At 41.1% G+C, this 22,771-nt stretch overlaps 1 protein-coding gene across 1 annotated transcript in view; it reads right to left on the bottom strand.

Annotated features, from left to right (window-relative positions):
• The window catches only part of LOC126336703 (solute carrier family 22 member 7-like), a 186,641-nt gene that overhangs the window by 140,575 nt on the left and 23,295 nt on the right, over positions 1 to 22,771 (bottom strand). Inside the window, exon 2 of the mRNA XM_050000664.1 lies at positions 218 to 333. Within this exon, the coding sequence (XP_049856621.1) occupies positions 218 to 313 (96 nt within the window). The 5' untranslated portion in view covers positions 314 to 333. The remainder of the gene's footprint in view (positions 1 to 217; positions 334 to 22,771) is intronic.

Genomic DNA, 22,771 nt, shown 5'->3' with positions numbered 1-22,771 from the left:
TGTTTTGAACTACACTTAGCAAGAGGTCGATAAAATACCAGGATAAAGTCAACTATATTGGTTAAGTCTTCCTCTAGTACTCCTGCTCACCACAACCAAAGCATTATTTTCAGATCAGAATTAATATTAAACTGCTTTATCAAGTAATAATCGCGCTAAGAAATTGTGAAGATGATTTCATTAGAAAAATAATAACTGGTGTGAATGCATTACAGACCTGTTGGATGATTGATTCGATTCCTGGATCAGTAGAATCTTCGGGTACTGGAATGTTAGCATCTTGTTTCCCTTGACTGCTCGTTGTACAGACCATCTCCAGAAAGTTGTAGGGTCCTGTAAATAATTTTGTTGACTGTAATTTTATGATTTTGCCCCAAGTAATTCACACAACTAATGCAGAAATTTTTATTGCAAGAATAACAAAAGAGGAAATGATTATTGTTCTCCCGGAAATAAAAGTCCAACTCTCGCTATTAAACTAATACCAACGTTTTTAAATAAATTAAGCGTTGCAGCTTTGATGATACGTTCTCACATCTTCAAAACGGAACTGTTTTTCATAAAGGTCTGACAACGCTCTCCTTTATTTTTAATCTCCTCCCCTACAACTTTGCCGCTGCTGATTCAAGATCCAGTTAAGTGCTCTTCAGCTGTTAAATCAATAAAATTATCTCTAATGAATATTCAAAATCTCCTTTATATCGAAAGTGACGTCCAGCAGAGGGGTAAATTCGGTTTGTCCCGAAACATCCAAAGTGCAGTCATGAAATTTTTTACATATTAGCCCATTGTGGCATCAAGAATGTCAGGCAGTCACTCATGGAAAAAGCTATTGGATTAATTTGACACTGAAACCTGGGAATAGGAACAACGCTTCATTATTTAGCGAAGGCAGAGTTCCTTAAAGAAAAACAGGAAAAGCACAAAACACATAATTTTATGTGTATTATGATCTGTGTTGAAAGAAATTAAATTCAAAGAGAAAGCTAAAAACGGCGCAGAATATGATTAATTGGACACATTTCCGAAACTGATCAATGACCTGTGACTTCAAACACAAAATTAATCTCCAATGAAGTTCTCGATTACTTCTCCGTTTTCACAGACATCTTACTCTCATGACAGAACATCTATATCTTTGGTTGATGCCTCTATTAAAGTTTGCGTTCGAATTACGTCGGACATGAAATTTGTGGTACGTCACTGCTATTGAGAGAGCCTCCTGGCATGCAAATTTATTTACGTTGAAGCGCCAAAGAAACTGATGAAAGCGTGTGTAATCAAATACAGAGATCTGTAAACAGACAGAATGCGGTGCTGCGGTCGGCAACGCCTATATAAGACAAAAAGTGTCTGGCGCAGTTTGATCGGTTACTGCTGCTACAATGGCAGGTTGTCAAGATTTAGGTGACTTTAAACGTGGTGTTAGAGTCAACGCACGAGCGATGAGACACATCATCTCCGAGTTAGCGATGAAGTAGGAATTTCCCCTTACGACCGTTTCAAGAGTGTACCTTGAATATCGGGAATCCGATAAAACATCAAATCTCCGACATCGCTGCGGCCGGCAAAAGATCCTGCAAGAACGGGACCAATGATGACTGAAGAGAATCGTTCAATGTTACTGCAAGATGACTGAAGAGAATCGTTGAATGTTACAGAAGTGCAACCTTCCGCAAACTGCTGCAGATTACAATGCTGGGCCATCAACAAGTGCCAGCGAGCAAACAATTCAACGAAATACCATCGATATGAGCTTTAGGAGTGTACCCCTGATGATTGCACGACACAAAGCTTTACGCTTCGCCTGGGCCCGTCAACACCGACGTTGCACGGTTGATGACTGGAAAAACATGTTGCGTGGTCAGACGAGTCTCGTTTCAGATTTATCTAGCGGATGGATGTGTACGGGTATTGAGACAACCTCATGAATCCATGGACGCTGCATGTCAGCAGGGGACTGTTCAAACTGGTGGAGGCGCTGTAATGGCGTGAGAAGAGGTAACCACGTGTTTGAAGGCGCAGGCGGCCGAATTTTACGACGAAGGAATTTCCAAGCTCGTCCATCGCTACGATAAGTGCCTTAATTTAAATGACAACTATGTAGAAAAGTAGTATGTAAGTGTGGCTTTCATCTGTATATAATAAAAAAGTGTCCAATACTTTATTTTTTTAAATTCCAAAACGTAATGTACTCGTAGTTCTATAAAAGCGCAAAACACATGTTGCTAAGAAATAACGAACTGCAATAATAGCTGACACATCATCTCTCGAGTAAATGAGGCTATGTTACGAAAAACGAACCTATCAGGAACCATTTTGAGGGAACAAGATAATGTTAAAGAAGAATATTTTTAATATTACTGCCTTACTAATGAAACTTTTTAAAATTATTTTTTATCTTCGACGTTCTGTATGCTTATCCAACATTGATCCATTTTGCATCAATTTGCCACAAGAAAGCGAATGCAAATGTAACTTTGTAATGCATCAAATATTTTAAGCAGAACACGGTCAACGACAGTGATGAACAGGATTCCACAAAGATAGAAAATTTAGATATCTCGGAAATTCCATCTTTGCACCAAAATAAATAAGTCTGTGTTATTACATAAATGTAATGATTTCGAGTATGAAACACATAAGGACTGCTTATCGTAGTACCCAAGAGCAATTACCGATTCTTGATCATGAACGAAAATTCGATCTTGGTGCCCTAATAAAATTTGCATTATTTATGAAAATTCGTAAAGATATGTTCGACAATGTTACAAAACATGGATAATACAACTGACCTACCTTTCAGGTTAAAGTGCATTTGTCAGGGACTGACCTTCGCTGTCACACAATGGAAACAACATGACACTTCGATGACAGGTGACATAAGACACCTGTCATAGACAAAAGCAAGAGTGTTGGCAGTGCTGTATAAATTCAACACAAACTTTATTCTTGTGTAAATATGTCTTCGTGATACGATAGTGGGCTAATTGACTTAGTGGTGTTACTGCCAGTGCCACCAGGTGGTCATCCCAGCATACCTCGGAGGTATTTATGTGCTCGAAGCAGTATTGTACAGCACACAGGAAATCAATCAGTAACAGTACATCGTCATTATTGTCATCAGTGACAGAGGCACTTAATCTCATTTAAAGGAGTTTCAGTTACATTTCAGAGTCATTGGTCGGCCTTCCTCCATATTACTTGGCCATGGTACTATTTAGGAGGAGAGTAGACCTATAATTTCAGGTAATTACATTTATTTAATCACTCTTATTTAAATTATTTTACCACTTTCAACAACTTTTCAATGACATACCAACATTATAGCGCCTGATTTAAACATAAATGACTTTGAAAAGAAACTGAAATCAACCCTCATTTGTTACCTATACTGTTGTGTATATCTACTATTTAGTACGCTATGTCATAGAAATGGCATTCAGTTTCCACTGTACAATAGCATAATTCAGTCCTTAAAAAGTGCAGTTTCACTTGTAAGAAAATTCAGTAGTGCCCTATGTTTTATAATGTTATAAAACAAATCATCACATATTTTAATAAACAAATTTTTGATAAAATAAATCTTATTTTCTGCCAAGATCGAATTTTCGTTCATAATATTGATCTGCAGCTGTACCTCCATATTATGATGAGAGACACGCCGAAGTTTTCCTACTCAAAATCTTTACATACTTTGATAAATAATACAGACAATTCTTGTTTGATGCAAAGACTGAATTTTGAGATGTCCAACTTACCTCTCTGTTTGAAACTTCGTCCATTATTATCTTTCACCATGTTGTGATAACATCTCATATTAGGTGCATTATGAAATTATTCTTGCGTACTACAAAAATCAAAGTTTAAGTGATACAAAGCATTAAAGATCTCATTAAAATTCACTACTTGCCGCACATTTTGTTGTGTTAAAGTGTCGTAAAATGGGACATCGCTGGATAAGCAAACTACCACAGGTATGTCCAAGATCAAAGGTAATTAAGAAAAAGCCGTTTTAGTAAGTCAATAACATTATATTTTTCATGATACATTATGTTCTTCGCCCCTGAAACACTACTTGGTAAGCTCGCTTTAGTAACATAACCTCATTTAGGCCACAGAACAACTGTTAACCGTTACTGCAGCATATTACTTTTTAGCCACATGAGTTTTTTTATTATTACGGAACCATTTAGACGTGGAAATACCATTGCGGTACTCAATTTGAGAGTCGAGTCATGTTTTAGGGGTCAACTGTAAGTTACTCAATACCTGCCCTCTTCACCGCGCGACCGCTACGATCGCAGCTACGAATCCTGCCACGGGCATGGATGTGTGTGATGTCCTTAGGTTTGTTAGGTTTAAGTAGTTCTAAGTTCTATGGGACTGATGACTTCAGAAGTTAAGTCTCATAGAGCTCTGAGGCATTTGAACCTGCCCTCTTCCAGTAGCTGACACACTATTTAGATAACTTGTGCTCTATAGAGCAATCATTTAGTCAATTCAACATGGAAACAACATTGTCGCACTTAATTTGAGAGTCTACAGTCATATTTCAGCTGTCAAGGGTAAGTCACACAATAACGGCACTATTCCAGTAGCTGAAACATTATTTTAGCTAATTTGAGTTTTATGTACCTACAGATCCCCCATGAACCATGGACCGTGCCGCTGGTGGGGAGGCTTGCGTGCCTCAACGATACAGACAGCCGTACCGTAGGTGCAATCACAATTGAGAGGTATCTGCTGAGAGGCCAGACATACGTGTGGTTCCTGAAGAGGGGCAGCAGCCTTTTCAGTAGTTGCAGGGGCAACAGTCTGGATGATTGACTGATCTGGCCTCGTAACGCTAACCAAAACGGCCTTTCTGTGCTGGTACTGCGAACGGCTGAAAGCAAGGGGAAACTACAGCCGTAATTTTTCCCGAGGGCATGCAGCTTTACTGTATCGTTAAATCATGATGGCGTCCTCTGGGTGAAATATTCCGGAGGTAAAATAGTCTCCCATTCGGACTACTCAGGAGAACGTTGTTATTAGGAGAAAGAAAACTGGCGTTCTACGGGTCGGAGCGTGGAATGTCAGATCCCTTAATCGGGCAGGTAGATTACAAAATTTAAAAACGGAAATGGATAGGTTAAAGTTAGATATAGTTTGAATTAGTGAAGTTCGGTGGCAGGAGGAACAATACTTCTGGTCAGGTGAATACAAGGTTAGACATACAGAATCAAACAGCAGTAATACAAGAGTAGGTTTAATAATGCATAGGAAAATAGGAATGCGGGGCGCTATTCGTTCTGTATATGTTTTACTGTCCCTCTTAACACATGTCGTCAAAACAGCAGCGGAAGTGGTGTAACTCGAGTGGGATTCGTTATGAATGGGGGAGTAGGGAGAGAGTGAAAAACTGTCAACAGTTCAGTGATAGGATTGTTCTCATCAGATTCGACAGCAAACCAAAGCCATCAACAAACAATTCAGGTATATATGCCCACGTCGCAAGCAGAAGAGGAATAAATACAGGAAGTATACGATGATATTGGACGGGTAATTCAGTATGTAAAGGAGACAAAAACCTCATAGTTATGGGGGATTGGAACCTGGTTGTAGGGGAAGAAATAAAAGAAAAGGTTACAGGAGAAAATGGGGTTTTGCAGTAAAAATGAGAGAAGAGAAAGACTAATTGAGTTCTGCAATAAATTTCAGATGGAAATGGCAAACACTCTGTTCAATAATGTTGATAGAAGGAAGTATACTTGGAAAATATCTGGAGACACAGGATGATTCCAGCTCAGTTACATCCTACTCAGACAGAGATTCCAAAAATGTGGGATTGTAAGTCGTACCGAGTTGCTGATACAGACTCAGATCACAATTTAGTAATGACTGAAGTTTAAGAGCATCGTACAGAAAAATAAGTGTGGATGGAAGTAGTATACTTAAGTACAGAGAAATGATGAAACTCATTTGAAGTTCGCTAAGGATGCGGATACTGCTATGAGTAATATCAGATTAGGCAGTCCAGTTGAAAAAGTACAGACATCTCTAAAAGGGCTGTCACAGATGTTGCACAGAGAAACATAGGCATGAAGAGGATAAGTGCTAAAAAACCTTGTATAATAGATGAAATACTTCAAGATGAAAGTAAATGTTTCGCGAAATGTGGGAATACAGCAATATAAATCCTTTCGGAATGATATCAATAGTAACTGCAGCAAGAAATCAAAAAAGGAAGGATTGTCGGGAGGAGTGACTCAACATATATAAAAATCAAAACAACCTTTAGTGCAGTTAAAAGTAAAGATGGTAACATTAAAAGTGCAACAGGAGAAGACAGTAGGTAGGGGAAAAGAGTATATTGAAGGACTTTGTGAGGGACCACATTTACTAGACTTTATTGCTTCGAATGATCGTCGCTGTTCATATCTCGGAATATTGGGCATTCCACCTAGGACACCATGTACAGGTTTGAAAATGGCAATTAACCTGTGGAATTGTGTCAAGGTTGTGTTATTTCTTGTGACCTACACTTATCATGCCTCTCTGAATTTCCAAAATGTAAACATCATTTCTTGGTTTACAAGCATTCTCGCTGATGGGTTCGCAAGAAAGAGGCATGGCTTAAGATCGAACAGAAAAAGAGATTCAGGTGTGGAGTGCACGGAACAACATGGGGTGTATGCTGATGGTTATTTCATTTTTAATGGTCGGTGGAATACAGGGCTCTGACTGTTGCAGAGGGTAGGGGAAGGGACAGGATGCCAGTGGAGGGGGGAGGCGGTAGCAGGAGGGGTACAATGCCACCTGCTTCCACCGCCTTGACCTGTCTTCACTTGTCATAGTTCTAGGAATGTCTGGTGTGCTTATTTGGTCCGAATCGCCGTTTCATTCCTGCTGTTCCCTCACCTTCTCAGACTCCACATCAAATTTTACCTCCATTCCAAGACGTCTCTTGATTTCTTATTTTATGTTGTTTTGTCTCTGAGTTAAAATTAAAATAATAACGAAATTGTAACTCATAATATACACACTTTACAAACTAGCTGTCTACGAGAAAATGTCATCACTCAATAACTCCAATGGGGTGCATAACGAGCTAGACTCAAAATTTGGTGTCCTTAACGATGCACTCTTTACGTGTGGATACATGTGAGGTAGTCTCATAACAAGCAGAAAGAAGACGACAGCGAACGATTTCAAATTTAGCAGTAAACGTCTGAAGTGAGTCACATTTCTAAATTTCTATGTCTTACGCTATCAAACAGTGCGAAACGGACGAATCACGTCTATCCGTAGTAGGTAAGATAGGCAGAAAACTTAGATTTGACTGAAGGGTTCTGGGAATGAGCAGTGCTTTTATTGAGTGGTTTACGTACAGGACGCTGTTGTGAAATATTCCACTTACTGCTCCAATGTCCGGACTCATACTCACGCTCTACGCTCACAGCTAGGATTGTAATTGGTCTTTCAGATTCTTTTTTTGCTTGTAAGTGATTTATTGAGTATATACGCTAATGTCTTCCAAGACGGCAAAAGTAAACTCAATTAAACATCTTGTATTCGTATTTAACCGAATCTACTTCACTCATAAACGTTTATAGATTTTTAGAGGAATACTTGACGCAGCTGTCAATAGTGTCATTCCATGCTGCTGTATCAGATTATTTGATATAAACAGATGTTGAGTTTGTTGACTGAGCCTTTGCGGATAAAAGTTCGTGATTTGATTACTTCAGAGGAAGAAAAAATCATGGTTAAGGTTTATTTTTGAAGAGGGAACACAAGCTTACATCAGCAAACATGAGAAACGACGCTTTTTGCCGAGGAACTTTCCAGACATTTACTTGAAGTGATATTGAAAAAGCATCGGAGTAGAAAAATCAGTCTGCAATTTGTATCCCGCACTTCTAACAATTAACTGAAGAGCGTAAATTTTTGTGTTGCCTGTGTCTGTCGTAATACGAAAACTAGCTGCGGAACTGCTGATTGCCTCGTTGGGTCACGTGTAACGTAAACCTGGCCGTGAATTAGTTATAGGTTTCCTTCAAAAGCGAGCTTGTTGACGCTGCGAACAATATTCACGACTCAGTTATCGCAGCTGGTGGCACATGTTTGTCACGGAGAAGGTAGTACCAGCCGGTGAGCTGATAGTGGCATTTTGCGTTACTAACTTTAACGGTAGGCGCTGTTTAGTCTTTTCTTTCTGGAGTCTGAGAACAACAGAATTTTATGGACGATCAGTAGACAGGTTTTATTAGTACTAACGCAAAACGTATTTGACCCAGTGAAGATATAGTATTCACAAATTCCCACTAAAACACAGTAACGTATTGTTATGAGATGTAAATTGTGAGCAGCTGAGGATAAGAGGTGGAGGAGAAACAGCGTGAATAACGAGAGTTTTGTAAGTAATCATGTCGAAACAAACTCGCTACGGTTTGTGAAAATTGTACGCTACGAGAGGAAACAATTTAACGAACGATGTAGAACAGACCGAGGAACGAATCTTTCACTCAATGCAACAGACGACAATTTAACTAATTTCTATATATTCATGTGCAAACCTATGTTTTTTATTAACTGAGGAAGATTTTACTCTGCGGCGTTCTGTAGCTGCTCCCTGTGCTATGTGGTACAGCAATTGTAAGTATGCTTCTTTTGGTATGAAATTAAAAATCTTCTTTATTAAATACTTATAGGCCCGTTGTTTGTGGGGCGTAAGTGATCCACACCTAGTTTCCTAATTAGATGTGTAATATTTACTTCAATGTTTAAGTCAATTCACTAAGCACTTTAAGATATCTCAGATAACTTCATTTCTCCATTATTAAAGCATTAATTTAGAAATTCTCTATACAGGTACACAACATAAGCCAGCCGGAGTGGCCTAGCGATTCTAGGCGCGCGACCGCTACAGTCGCAGGTTCGAATCCTGCCTCGGGTATGGATGTGTGTGATGTCCTTAGGTTAGTTAGTTCTAAGTTCTAGGGGACTGATGACCTCAGAAGTTAAGTCCTATAGTGCTCAGAGCTATTTGGCCTTTTTGAACACAACATAAGATGCAACTCAAAAGTAGCGAAACCGGTTGTGTGTGTCTCTAATTGACTTAAATATATACAGCTACAGAAGACTATTGAACTTTTCATTCAGTTTTATATTTTAGTAGTTTTAATACCTGTATGTAAACGCCTGTTATACTGTATGAATTGGCCAATCAGTCATGTTTTCTTGCTAATGTAAAGTATTATGCGGTTGACGGTTATTGACGTACTTGCATCTTTTGTACAATGAGTCAGCCAGAACACTGACTGCGCTAATGCTACCGGTATCAGCCAGCGTTTAATCAAGCGTTGTACATCTATTTAGGGTACATATCAACCTATGGTGTGCACTGTTCTTTGAGGCTTACCACCACAATATCAACAAGTCTCCTTAGGGTACTAGATTGCTGCGGACTGATCTAGGTTCTGCCAATTCCGGTACACGGTCGCTTCCAAGGAACCTGTGATTCATATCAAGGGGCAGTCTCCCTTCGAGGTCCACGGTCGAAAGAAAAAATTACGGCTTCATAGTGCGACACTGGTTTTCTCTCCCATATATGTTGTAAAGCGCAGAGAAGAGATCCAGCATCAGTCAGTGTGTTGGAGGTCAATGGCCTTTATCAGATGTGGATTGGAATTGATCAGCTGAGGTAACTTGCAGCAATATCACGTTGAATGTTAGGTGGAGCAATCCATGAAAGGCAATATAGTTTGCATGTCTAGTCTGGTTTAAGAGACCTTGCAATTAATCTGTATGTTCCATACCGGTCATCACCGACCTTCAAACCATGAGCTTATTTACATCTGCAGGGTGCTTCACAATTCATGCTAAACGTTGTCGAGGAGACTTATTAGATCAACTTTTACATAGTAACCCATGTACGGAAACGTCACCCAATGTCCCTATAGGGGATGCAAGCTGTTCGAGATTCTGAAAAAAGTAGGGGTAAGCTATAGGGAGAGACGGGTCATATACAATATGTACAACAACCAAGAGGGAATAATAAGAGTGGACGATTAAGAACGAAGTGCTCGTGTTAAGAAGGGAGTAAGACAAGGCTGTAGCCTTTCACCCCTATTATTCAACCTGTACATCGAGGAAGCAATGATGGAGATAAAAGAAAGGTTCAGGAGTGGAATTAAGATACAAGGTGAAAGGATATCAATGATACGATTCGCTGACGACATTGCTATCCTGAGTGAAAGTGAAGAAGAATTAAATGATCTGCTGAACGGATGAACAGTTTAATGAGTGCCGAGTATGGTTTGAGAGTAAATCGGGAAAGACGAAGGTAATGAGAAGTAGTAGAAATGAGAACAGCGAGAAACTTAACATCAGGATTGATGGTCACGAAGTCAATGAAGTTAAGGAATTCTGCTACCTTGGCAGTAAAATAACCAATGACGGACGGAGCAAGGAAGACATCAAAAGCAGACTCGCTATGGCAAAAAAGGCATTTCTGGCCAAGAGAAGTCTACTAATATCAAATACCGGCCTCAATTTGAGGAAGAAATTTCTGAGGATGTACGTCTGGAGTACAACATTGTATGGTAGTGAAACATGGACTGTGGGAAAACCGGAACAGAAGAGAATCGAAGCATTTGAGATGTGGTGCTATAGACGAATGTTGAAAATTAGGTGGACTGATAAGGTAAGGAATGAGGAGGTTCTACGCAGAATCGGATAGGAAAGGAATATGTGGAAAACACTGATAAGGAGAAGGGACAGGATTATAGGACATCTGCTAAGACATGAGGGAATGACTTCCATGGTACTAAAGGGAACTGTAGAGGGCAAAAACTGTAGAGGAAGACAGAGATTGGAATACGTCAAGCAAATAATTGAGGAAGTAGGTTGCAAGTGCTACTCTGAGATGAAGAGGTTAGCTCAGGAAAGGAATTTGTGGCGGGCCTCATCAAACCAGTCAGTAGACTGATGACCAAAAAAAAGAGGGTCAAAGTTACAGGCACCGGTGCTTGTAAATGTATATACAGTGTGATTCTATGATAGTGTGACAAACTTACTAGGACGATGGAGAAGGATAAATGTGGCAGTCTGAAGTAAGAGTCGCTGTACCGGAAACGAACTAGTCGAAAGTTATAAGCGAAGTCCGTTCTGATACCTCTGACAGTGGAATACATGTACTGGTACAGTTATTGCTAGGATTGTAGGGTAGGGAACTTTTACAGGTGGTAGTATGGACCAAAATAAGAAAAAATAGCCAGTAAACATGGGATCTAAAATGATATGAGGAGCTATGAGCACTTTTCAAATAGAGGAGATATGTTCCACAGTAGCTAAGATGAACAAGTCCTCACAGCTCCTCAGGCATGCATTTTAGAGCCAATGTTTGCTGTGCATTTATTTCTGTGTGTAACATAAATTGTGAAACATCCTGTTTATACCGGACTACATTAAGATTTGTCCCTGGGTAGGCGGGAGAGGGAGGCTGTAAGGGGTACTTTGATATCACAATCATTTCTCCTCATCCGTGTCCCAATCTGGAATCATGCCCAGGAGGAACGCAGTCATTTCGTGAGACATATGTTGGTGACACTAGTGTGTTGTCCGATAATTTTTGGAATGTGCGATCTCGAAATTTAACAGTAAACGACACCGTGCTGCACATTGCCTCTCTTGTAGTGTCTGACACTCGGGTTCATTGAGCCCTCTGTGACGCTTTCGCGCTTGCTAAACAAACTCGTGAAGAAACGAGGTGCTCTCCGTTGGATTTTCTGTAGCCCTTCTATTATTACGCCTACTTGGCGATGGTCCCAGACTGATGAATCGGTCGAGAGAGGAATTTACAAATCACTTCTTTGTGGGTGAGTTACATTTCCTTCAGAACTTCCCACCTCGCAACTGTTTTTCGTACAGGTACTTTTAGGTGGTCATTCCGTACCAGGCGGTCGAGTAGCTCAGAATACGTAGAGAAAGGATCCTCTAAATCCCCTCTTCCAATTCTGGAAAGTGTCATTCAGGAGGAAGAGCGCATATTCCGCCAAACAGATGAGTTAGGCGATGTCACCTTAGGTACATGTAGCTTGCATATGGCGCAGAGACGAGCATAATAGTGTTGAATCCAGTACCGAGATAGCAGTTTACCGAAAATGGCTTTTAGACGTGTAAGGTAGTGATACTGAAGTGGGAGAACAGTGCGAACGTCTTGTAAAGTGAAAGAGGCAGGATCAAATACTTTATGAAACGTACAATAGACAATACACGAATGTGTGTCCACAGCTGGTGGCCTATTGGCTATCATCTCTTACTCGTAGTCACGCGGTCGATTCTCGACTGAGTCAGAGTTCTTTTCCGTCGGGGACTGTGTTTGTGTTAATCATATCGTCTCATCTTCAAAGAGGCACAACTCGTCGAAGTGGCGCCAAATTCAAAGACTTGAGCCAGACGGCCGAACAATCCCAGACAGGGTCTCCCGGGCAATAATGCCATTCGGTCATTCCGTAGGAAAGTGTGATCTACTGACGAAGGGGATGGTCGAACGTGAATTGTAGTGCTGGAATGTTTACAGTACGAAGTGATTCGATTATTTTTTGTATATTGTATGGAACCATGATTATACATTGCTGGCCATTAAAATTGCTACAGCAAGAAGAAATGCACATGATAAACGGGTATTCATTGGACAAATATATTATACTAGAACTGACATGTGATTACGTTTTCACGCAATTTGGGTGCATAGATCCAGAGAAAGCAGTACCCAGAACAACCACCTCTGGCCGTAATAACGGCCTTGATATGCCTGGGCATTGAGTCAAACAGAGCTTGGATGGCGTGTGCATGTACAGATGCTCATGCAACTGCAACACGATACCACAGTTCATCAAGAGTAGTGACTGGCTTATTGTGACGAGCCAGTTGCTCGGCCACCATTGACCAGACGCTTTCAATTGGTGAGAGATCTAGAGAATGTGCTGGCCACGGCAGCAGTCGAACATTTTCTGTATCCAGAAGGGCCTGTACTGGTCCTGCAATATGCGGTCGTGCATTATCCTGCTGAAATGTAGGGTTTCGCAGGGATAGAATGAGGGGTAGAGCCACGGGTCATAACACTTCTGAAATGTAACGTCCACTGTTGAAAGCTACGTCAATGCGAACAAGAGGTGACCTAGACGTGTAACCAATGGCACCCCATACCATCACGTCAGTATGGCGATGACGAATACACGCTTCCAATGTGCGTTCACCGCGATTTCGCCAGACACGGATGCGACCATCATGATGCTGTAAACAGAACCTGGATTCATCCGAAAAAATGACGTTTTACCATTCGTGCACCCAGGTTCGTCGCTGAGTACACCATCGCAGGCGCTCTTGTCTGTGATGGAGCGTCAAGGGTAACCGCAGCCATGGTCTCCCAGCTGATAGTCCATGCTGCTGCAAACGGCGTCGAACTATTGGTGCAAATGGTTCTTGTCTTGCAAACGTCCCCATCTGTTGACTCAGGGATCGAGACGTGGCTGCACGATCCGTTAAGCCATGCGGATAAGATGTCTGTCATCTCGACTACTAGTGATACGAGTCCGTTGGGATTCAGCACGGCGTTCCCTATTACACTCCTGAGCCCACCGATTCCATATTCTGCTAACAGTCTTTGGATCTCGACCAACGCGAGCAGCAATGTAGCGATACGATAAACCGCAATCGCCATAGGCTACAATCCGACCTTCATCAAAGTCGGAAACGTGATTGTACGCGTTTCTCCGCCTTACACGAGGCATCACAACTACGTTTCACCAGGCAACGCCGGTCAACTGCTATTTGTGTATGAGAAATCGGTTGGAAACTTTTCTCATGTCAGCACGTTGTAGGTGTCGCCACCGGTGCGAACCTTGTGTGAATGCTCTGAAAAGCTAGTCATTTGCATATCACAGCATCTTCTTCGTGTCAGTTAAATTTCGCGTCTGTAGCACGTCATCTTCGTGGTATAGCAATTTTAATGGCCGGCAGAGTACCCAGGCAGGCGTCTCTTTGTCCCAAGCAAATCGATGATATCTTTGTTCAGGGCTCCAAAAATATGGAAATCGCACGCAGAGAGATCAGGACAGGATGAGGATGTATGAGGGATTCCCAGTGAAACTTAGGCAGCTTTGTCGAAACAGCAGTTTCAGCAGCTCTGGGAAGTCATGATGGCGTTTCTCTTTGACTGCAGGAGCCCTCTGCACATTGAGTGCCTGGAATACAGAGCCATAATTAAAACACAGTAATATGTAGCCGCTTTGCAAACACTGAAGCCCACCATCAAGTCCAAACGCCCAGGCATGTTGATGGACGGCTTCTTTCTTTTGCTGGGTAATGCCTGTCCTCAAGTTAACAAGGCTGTTTTGTCTCCAGTGGAGATGTTTCGCTGGGAAGCCCTGGAACAGTCTCCATTACAGTCCTGATCTCTCCCCAAGCAATTTACATATTTTGGAGCCCTGGAGAAAGACATTCGTGATATCGATTTGCTTTGGACGAAGGGGTGCAAACATTTTCCCATGATGCAATTGGACGTCTTGTCTCACAATGGGGTAAGTGTATTAACAGTTATGGGGATTACTTTTTGAAATAATGAACAGTTTGCGTAATTTTTTTTCTGTCTAGTTTTCGTTTGACTGCCTTTTATAAGATGTCCAAGTCTGCACCCAAATACTTCGGTGACTCGCTTTCCTTCGGGTCGTTTCCCACCGACTTCGCTCCCAGCATTCGTGATCCTTTCCCTTTCATTCAGTTGCAAAACACGTATCTGTTTCTTCAGTGGATTTAATTTGAATGGTGAACCTTGCAATGATCAGGTTTAGTACGCTGAGCTGAAACCACAGACTTTCGCGGCCAGAGTCCTTGGTTTGCCGCTGCGTGTGGTAAAGCTACCGACGTTTCGGCTGCCATTGCAGGCAGCCTTCTTCAGGATGTCTCATACATGAGAAGCCCATAAACCTGGAATCACTTTGTTGAAAGTCTCGCTCCGACCTGAAAGCGACAGATCACTTGCGCACAAGAACTGCGGATAGGTGGCTGATAGTTGGCATAGAAATTAACGAAAGGAAGAGACAGGGCACTGTTCTGTGGTAGGCTGTTCGTCAGTCCTCTCCCCTTACTACAAGGGTGCAAAGGTCCCTTAAAATGGTGGCAACAGATTGAAATATTTTCTTTAGGCTGCGGTGTTCATGCATAATATGACTGAATTTTCTCACGCTCAGAAATTAGAAGGAGGGATCTATGTTTCACTGGGTAAAAAACTTGCAAAAGACAAGATCACAAAAATTCGCCTTTATTTTCGATAAACGGTTTCTACAAATATGTCATCTCGTATGTAACATAATCATGCTGTTGTTGCTCGTTCTCTTCAGTCCGGAACCGAGCGAGGTGGCGCAGTGGTTAGCACACTGGACTCGCATTCGGGAGGACGACGGTTCAATCCCGTCTCCGGCCATCCTGATTTAGGTTTTCCGTGCTTTCCCTAAATCGTTTCAGGCAAATGCCGGGATGGTTCCTTTGAAAGGGCACGGCCGATTTCCTTCCCCATCCTTCCCTAACCCGAGCTACATTACGTTACTTAAACTGGTGTCACTTTGAGCTAGAATTTATGGTCAGCGAATAAATGTAATGTCAATGAGTCGGATGCGAGTTTTGCAACTGTGAAATACTTTCCTACATTATAGAAGCGAATATTAAATTTGAACTAATGTTGCGAAAATTTTGTACTTGGATAGCTTAGAATGAAAATCTTTCTCTTTATTGCAAATGAAAACAACTGATTTTCTAAAACATTGTCTGTCATACACAACTTAAAATAGGTCATGTCGACCAAATCATATGGAAGAACTGACAGCGACATATATTGGAAGGCAGTAAGATCTCTTGCCTTCTGGTTTTGCAGAAATAGATAGCCACTACTAGGCGCAAGTAAATGAAGAAAAGCAGCGCGTTTTTGTTATCAAGTAACGTCTTCATCAATTACTTTAGTTTTAATGTAATCTACGAGTAATTACTGATGTTTGACATTAATATGAAAAGGATTCCGTAGACAGGGAAAGAACCTGTTCTTGGGAAACTACTTCTTTAGTGACCAAAAGGCATCAAATGATCTTCAAGTACAGTGTTCCAGCAGCGGTATGAAGAAAATGGTAGTAATAATAACGGTAATAATCGAATTATCCGGTAACTTCACACTTCCCAGTGGATTTTCTCGAACTAAGTAATTTGCTGAATTTGTGAAAATTTCAAAATGACTTCACATCGAGCCTATGATGCCCAGAAGAGGCTTTACATCCTGCTGACATGAGAATAGCATAATCTCCGCTTCAGAAGCTTGCTTCTACTTAACCATTTAATAGACTCGCGTTTTTCCACCGTGACTAATTTTGTAAGCTAAGCACATAATCTGTTACAGCACACTCCAGGGGCTGGGAAATGTGGCCACAATGGTCTGGCGGAACGAACTATCACAGGTATTTTATTTTATGAACCGATAGCCATTTAGACGAACACGGCTCTTACTTTACTTGCACTTGATTGAACTAGAGACGTCGAAAAATTTGGTGCTGGACTGTGATTCGAATTCGTATCTTCTCTTTCGAGGATCTGAATGTCTCGGAACAGTATAGTCCAATCATTTCGTTCCTTTTCTCAAGACTGCAATCTTCTCTAGGTCTCCTCCAAAGGTACGTATGTGGGTCCGAATCCTGATCTAGTACAACAATATTCATAATTTCATTTCAAGCCCTATCACGTGCACACCAGCCTGTTAGTGAAAATTAACGCACATTTTTAATGTCTGTTCATATATTATTTCTGGTCAAACACGCACACATCTTATTATTTGTGAGTAAGCAACTGATACTTATGCTATATTCGTGGATGCACGGTAGGTGTGCAGTTCGAAAGTGGCTTAGGCACAAAAGTTTGTATCCTTATTTTAGATTCAAACACCTAACATCTGGTAAGAAAAACCGATACGAAACATTTGATTTTACTTAGTAAACAATTCGATTACGTGTTGAGTTAGTATCTCCATCACAGAACTTCACATCTTGCACTTCATCTTTTAATGCATGCACACTTTGTTACTTCAGAATGGAGGTATATCAGACATCTTTCGTGGATAGTTAGCAGAGACGAAAGGGTCTTGATAGAAGTACCGGTTTACTACAAAAACTGTCGTCTTTATTTTCAAGTTAAGATTTGGTTGCTGCTATTAGCAAAAATTTCAGTAATTCATGACTCTTCATGCCTAGTCATCAATATAATATGATTAGATTGGATTACATTCGATTAATTCTTGTTCCATAGTACATGAATACGATATTTCGTAATGATGTGGAACGTGTGATTTTAATGAATGATTTCTTTACATACCATGTACTGGTGTCACTATTGGTGTCTAAGAGGAAGCTAAGACACATGCTTCATCGCCAGCTCTGTGGTAACGAGCTGACCTGTGAAACAGTGACTGTTATGGTTGGCAGTTCCAGTCTCACTGAGTGTAACATTTATATCCCTTCTCTGAAAGAGCTACAATTTATTACTCTCTCTCTCATTCTTATTTGTTTTTATCTCTCTCTCTCTCTGTCACACACACACACACACACACACACACACACACACACACACACACACACACACACACACACACACACACATTCTTTTTTTTTATTTGTTTCTTGTGCTCCACTATCGGCGAGGCACGAAAACGTCTGTGAATGAATTTCATGGTTTTGATACACTTTCGAAAGAAATATAAAAACAACTATGAGAGTTACTGATTTATGATGCTTAGTTTGCAGCCAATTCTGAGTATTATTAGTAACTACTCTCCAGTCCCTAAACCTAGTTACAAAAATGCGAATCAGACAGCATTACGTATTCCAAGCCGTTGCAGCCGCGACTCGGAGACACCAGCTATGGCCATTTCCCAGCCCGCTGTAAGATCACATCGGTTAGTCTTGTTCCTGCTGGTATTGTAACTGAGATTTGGCAACAAGGCAATGTATGTCTGGCAACTCTGTGATCGACGAGTTACTTCCTGGTGTGCACGGAATTAAGCCTCAAAGTTCACTTGATTTTACCTGTCATTTCCACTGAATAATCTGAGTTATTAGCGCTTGAGGTGTAAGAAAATACTGTAAATATACGGTTTTCAGCCCAGGAAAGTCGTTGCACGTGGAAATCGCAACTAATCTCGTGCTTCAAATAGCGGTTTACGAGTTCTAGTCACTATTGGTGTCTAAGAGGAAGCTAAGACACATGCTTCATCGCCAGCTCTGTGGTAACGAGCTGACCTGTGAAACAGTGACTGTTATGGTTGGCAGTTCCAGTCTCACTGAGTGTAGCATTTATATCCCTTCTCTGAAAGAGCTACAAACAGTCAGATCAAACATCGATAAGGAAATCGCAAGAAAATACTTTCGGCTTATAGTGCAATGGTGAAAAACTAACAATGCAGCACAACAGGTAACGCCTCTTGCCGCTGCTGACAAGCAAATTTTGGGTTTCTAGGAATACATAACTTTATTTATGAAATGCCACATTTGCATACCTCTTGAATATAACACAGCTTATCAATTACAGACCCAATCAAAATCTAAGTGAGTAGTATTTAACCAATTCGCGACGATAGAGGCACGCTTGTGTACAGATACTCACTTTTATTAAAAGACATTCAACCTAAGGTTATTGTGGGTAGTTTTATCTCATTTTTTATAATACAGCTCACAATTTTGGTAAGGTTTCCTTTAACGTTGTTAAAACAATAGTAAACATGAGAGAGAAATTAATCATCAACGATATATGCGAATTCTCTTATGTTATCTATAACAGTCTGAAAATGCACATGCAGTTTATTGATTACATGCATGTAGAAAACTTGTTCTGAGTTACAATTCTCAAACAAGATATGAAGAAGAATTAAATGCCTCTACTACACGTCAGCTAATGTAGAAATACTTTTCCGACGTATTTTGGCGCGATGCGCTCTACCCACACATAATACAAAAGTTTCGAGATGCGTCTGCTGCCTGGTTGTCTATTAAACTTGAAAAGAATAAAATGTCGCAGAAGTTAGCCCTTTTTCCACATGCGACTATTTTGGATTGAGAAGTGAAGAGAATTATGTCACAAGTTCCATTGCGTTGATAACTTAAGCAGACAGTAGAACTGCATTTTAAAATGTGTAGCAACGAATGTATTCGAAATCGTGACATCTTTTCTACGGGCCACGACACTTACCATTACGCTACCAGCTGACACATAGGAACAACAGCTCCAGAACTCACAAACGATGCCTCCAGAATTTCTGCATGTAGCTGGGTCTAGAATTCTGAGAGACAAACAGTTATACCTTTTCTTTTGCACTGCACGATGTTTTCAACAAACAGATAGCGTAGTAGAGTAGCTCAAGTGGGAAGGAACGCCTTCTATTTAGGTTGCAACATCCTACACTGTTGGCACTTCCGTGTGGGTGACAGTTACGAGATATTATTTTGTGATTACAAAATAAAGTATAATGTATGAACTGGGTAGCCGAGGCAGCTAGTTCATGGTGATTCGATCAACCAAGTAAATGAATTTACTGAACATGCAGCAAATTGATACAGGGAGCCTGTGTGTCAGAATTCTCATCCAATGTGGCACAACGGCGTTATCATAGAAAAATGAGCCACTGAGAAGAGGATTTGGTGGTGTGTTGGGCTGATGACATGTTAGGATTTCTATGGTCTGGGTTCGATTCCAAATTTGGTCAGTGATTTTAGATAGGGAGAGACAGATTCAATTCTCTTCTGGCTACACGAAGTGAAGAAGATATAATGCCATTGTGGTCTGAAATTCACTTTAAAAATGGTATCCCTTCTCTACCAAGTAGACGTTAGGTTGAGCCACAATAAAGTCTGCAGACTCACAGGACACTTATTCCATCTTTATTTGAGCTTCTGTATGTCGATAAAATTGGTTCTGAACTGGGAATGCAACTCAGACCGCCCTTAACGCGGAATCTGTTCCCTTCGTGACAATACAGCTCGGCTACAATTTATTGTTTGTTCAAACCTGCAGACTCCTCAACATCTCCACATATTGCGCGTGAATGGGTTCGAATCCCGGCCCGGCACTAAAGATTTCATTATGTGTTATCACGCTCTACCATGAGATCACCTACCTGCTGGTGCATAATAATTTCTATGTTTAATGTATTTTAATTCGTTGTCAGCACTAACGATATTTGACGTTTTTGACTCCCAGTGAGACACAGAACTATTTGCGAGATCACTGTAAGTTCAAGATGTTATTCCGAGTTGCTGGTGGAGAAAAATTCGGTAGCTGACGTCTCTTTGTGTGCAATCAACAACGGTATGTGTGGGGCTCTATTCCCAGTCAGCACTGCACTCTTCGTCATATTATTTCTAATTCAAACATGCTCACATGTCGCTGCTGGTGCATCAAACCCATATTTAACGTTCGTTTTCTCTAGAATATAACAGCGATAGGTGCCGGGTTGGAGTCCCGGGAAGGAAAAAATTAATGTTCGTCTTGTCATTTCAGTTAAAACATCTAGCTACTGCCGAGAAAATGCGATATGTCACAGTTGTTTGTGCTTCGATATCTATCCGATTAGGTTCTGGGCTCGAATCCCTGTTCAACACAGAGATTTACCTCACAGCATTTCAAATAAGTTACTTGTTAAGAAGCAATATTTAACATCTCTCGTAGTTCGTTAACTGGGACAATAGGTGCTGGGTAGGAATTCGTGTTCATTGAAAATGTTTGCGTTATGTAATTTAAATTTGGTTTTTGCTAATTGATACTGTCGAAAATAGCGGTATGTCACTCTCTGTATGCCTATTCAGGAATGACTATTAGTTTCCATCAGTCACGAAATCGTTGCTTAGTCTGCATGACCTGGGTTTGAACCCATATGCAGAACGAGACGGTTCGTCGTATCTTTTGAAGTTCATACATATTCTTAGCTAGTTGCTCGTTAATAAATTAAATTTTTAATGTCTTTTGTGTTAAATGGTAAGTACGGTATGTTACTTTGAAGAGGAAATCATGAATATGACGAACTCACTTCGTGCATTACCTATCTGACGTAATAATGTGAGTGGTAACATTTCAGGTATGTCATTTATTGCAACAAAAATGAGTTTACAAGCCTTAAGAACAGTCTTATCTGTGATAAGGTGCTCCCTGATATTTGTAGTATCGTGGTATTACTTTACATCTTGAGTTATTGCGATACAGAGCAGTGTTTTCTAGTGGTGTCGTGTTGGAACCATTTTCAATAGTCAAGCGACTGTACCGAGGGGCGATTAGAGGACCTGCTAGACAGCTGCGTTATGTGGGTTGCTTGCGAATCAGGCGTAATGCAATTCAGGTCGTTCGGATACTTTTGAGCACGACTGTACATTTACTCGACACACCAGAAATTGACGTCAACTACGTTGAGTATTCATGTTGAGCTGCAAAGCTTCATTTATGCACTAATGATGCGCAACATCGCTTATAACTTTCAGCGATAGAGCAGTGAGAATAGAACAGGATTTCTTCTCCACCCCCACACCCCGTCTCCTCCTTGTCCGTCACCATTAGTCGAAACACGTGAAGTATCCATTGGTCAGAAAGAGTTGAAAGCTGATAGTGAACACAAACTGGTTCCTAAGATTAGTCGCGCAAGGTACGAAACAGTTTCGACACAGTTTCAGGTGTGACAATGAATGTTCGCTGATAACTGTAGCCTTCGGACTGGACAACTCGACGACGATTCTACGGGAACGGATGTGGAGATACTTTACGAGCTGATATAGAGACGTGCAAGGTTATGTATAAGAATTAAAGATTCACCGCGTCGAGGGAGTGGTACAACGACGAATAACCATAATATGATGAAAACGCACTTGGTAGAATACTGCACATAGCGGATCTCTTTTATTACTATTGCATTACGATAACACTGCAACATGTACGTAACATATAATGACGTTCATAGCTTCGTGAGTGATGGCTTCACAAACAGGTTGTCCATTTACTCGTGCGTAAAGCAAGCTCGATAGGTCTACAAAGGTAATCGCGTTTCCGTTGCTAACACGACTTCATAGGTTGCATTCCGTTTGTTGAAATGAGGTGTACCCAACCTCATGAAGACAATTTAGTGGATACTTGAAGGGGAAATACCGGTCCTCGTTTGAGATAGCCGTAAAAATGGCGGGGATAGCGATGTGCAATCCACAAGCTCAACGGACAACAGCCTTGCTGAAACACCTTGTATATTGTATATATTATACAGGGTGGCTAAGCCATGTCTCCGTAATATCCTTTCTTTCAGGAGTGCTAGTTTTGCAAGGTTCGCAGGAGAGCTTCTGTAAAGTTTGGAGGGTAGGAGACGAGGTACTGGCAGAAGTAAAGCTGTGAGGACGGGGCGTGAGTCGTGCTTGGGCAGCTCAGATGGTAGAGCACTTGCCCGCGAAAGGCAATGGTCCCGAGTTCGAGTCTCGGTCTGGCGCACAGTTTTAATCTGCCAGCGAGTTTTATTGTACAGGGTGTTAAAAATAACACCGACAAACTTCGAGGGGATATAGAAGGTGTCTTAAGGAACAAAATGGGGACAGGAACCCATGTCCGGAATCATCGTCCAGCGACGCTACAAAGCGTCGAAATTATAGGCGCCGGCGCCTGTAAATAGTGTGTATGTACGAACAGTGTGAATCTATGATGGTAGGGGACACTGGTCCGAAAAACGGAG

The sequence above is a fragment of the Schistocerca gregaria genome, chromosome 2, assembly GCF_023897955.1.
Source record: "Schistocerca gregaria isolate iqSchGreg1 chromosome 2, iqSchGreg1.2, whole genome shotgun sequence".
NCBI lineage: Eukaryota > Metazoa > Arthropoda > Insecta > Orthoptera > Acrididae > Schistocerca > Schistocerca gregaria.
This window is presented reverse-complemented; position numbering and strand designations above follow the sequence as displayed.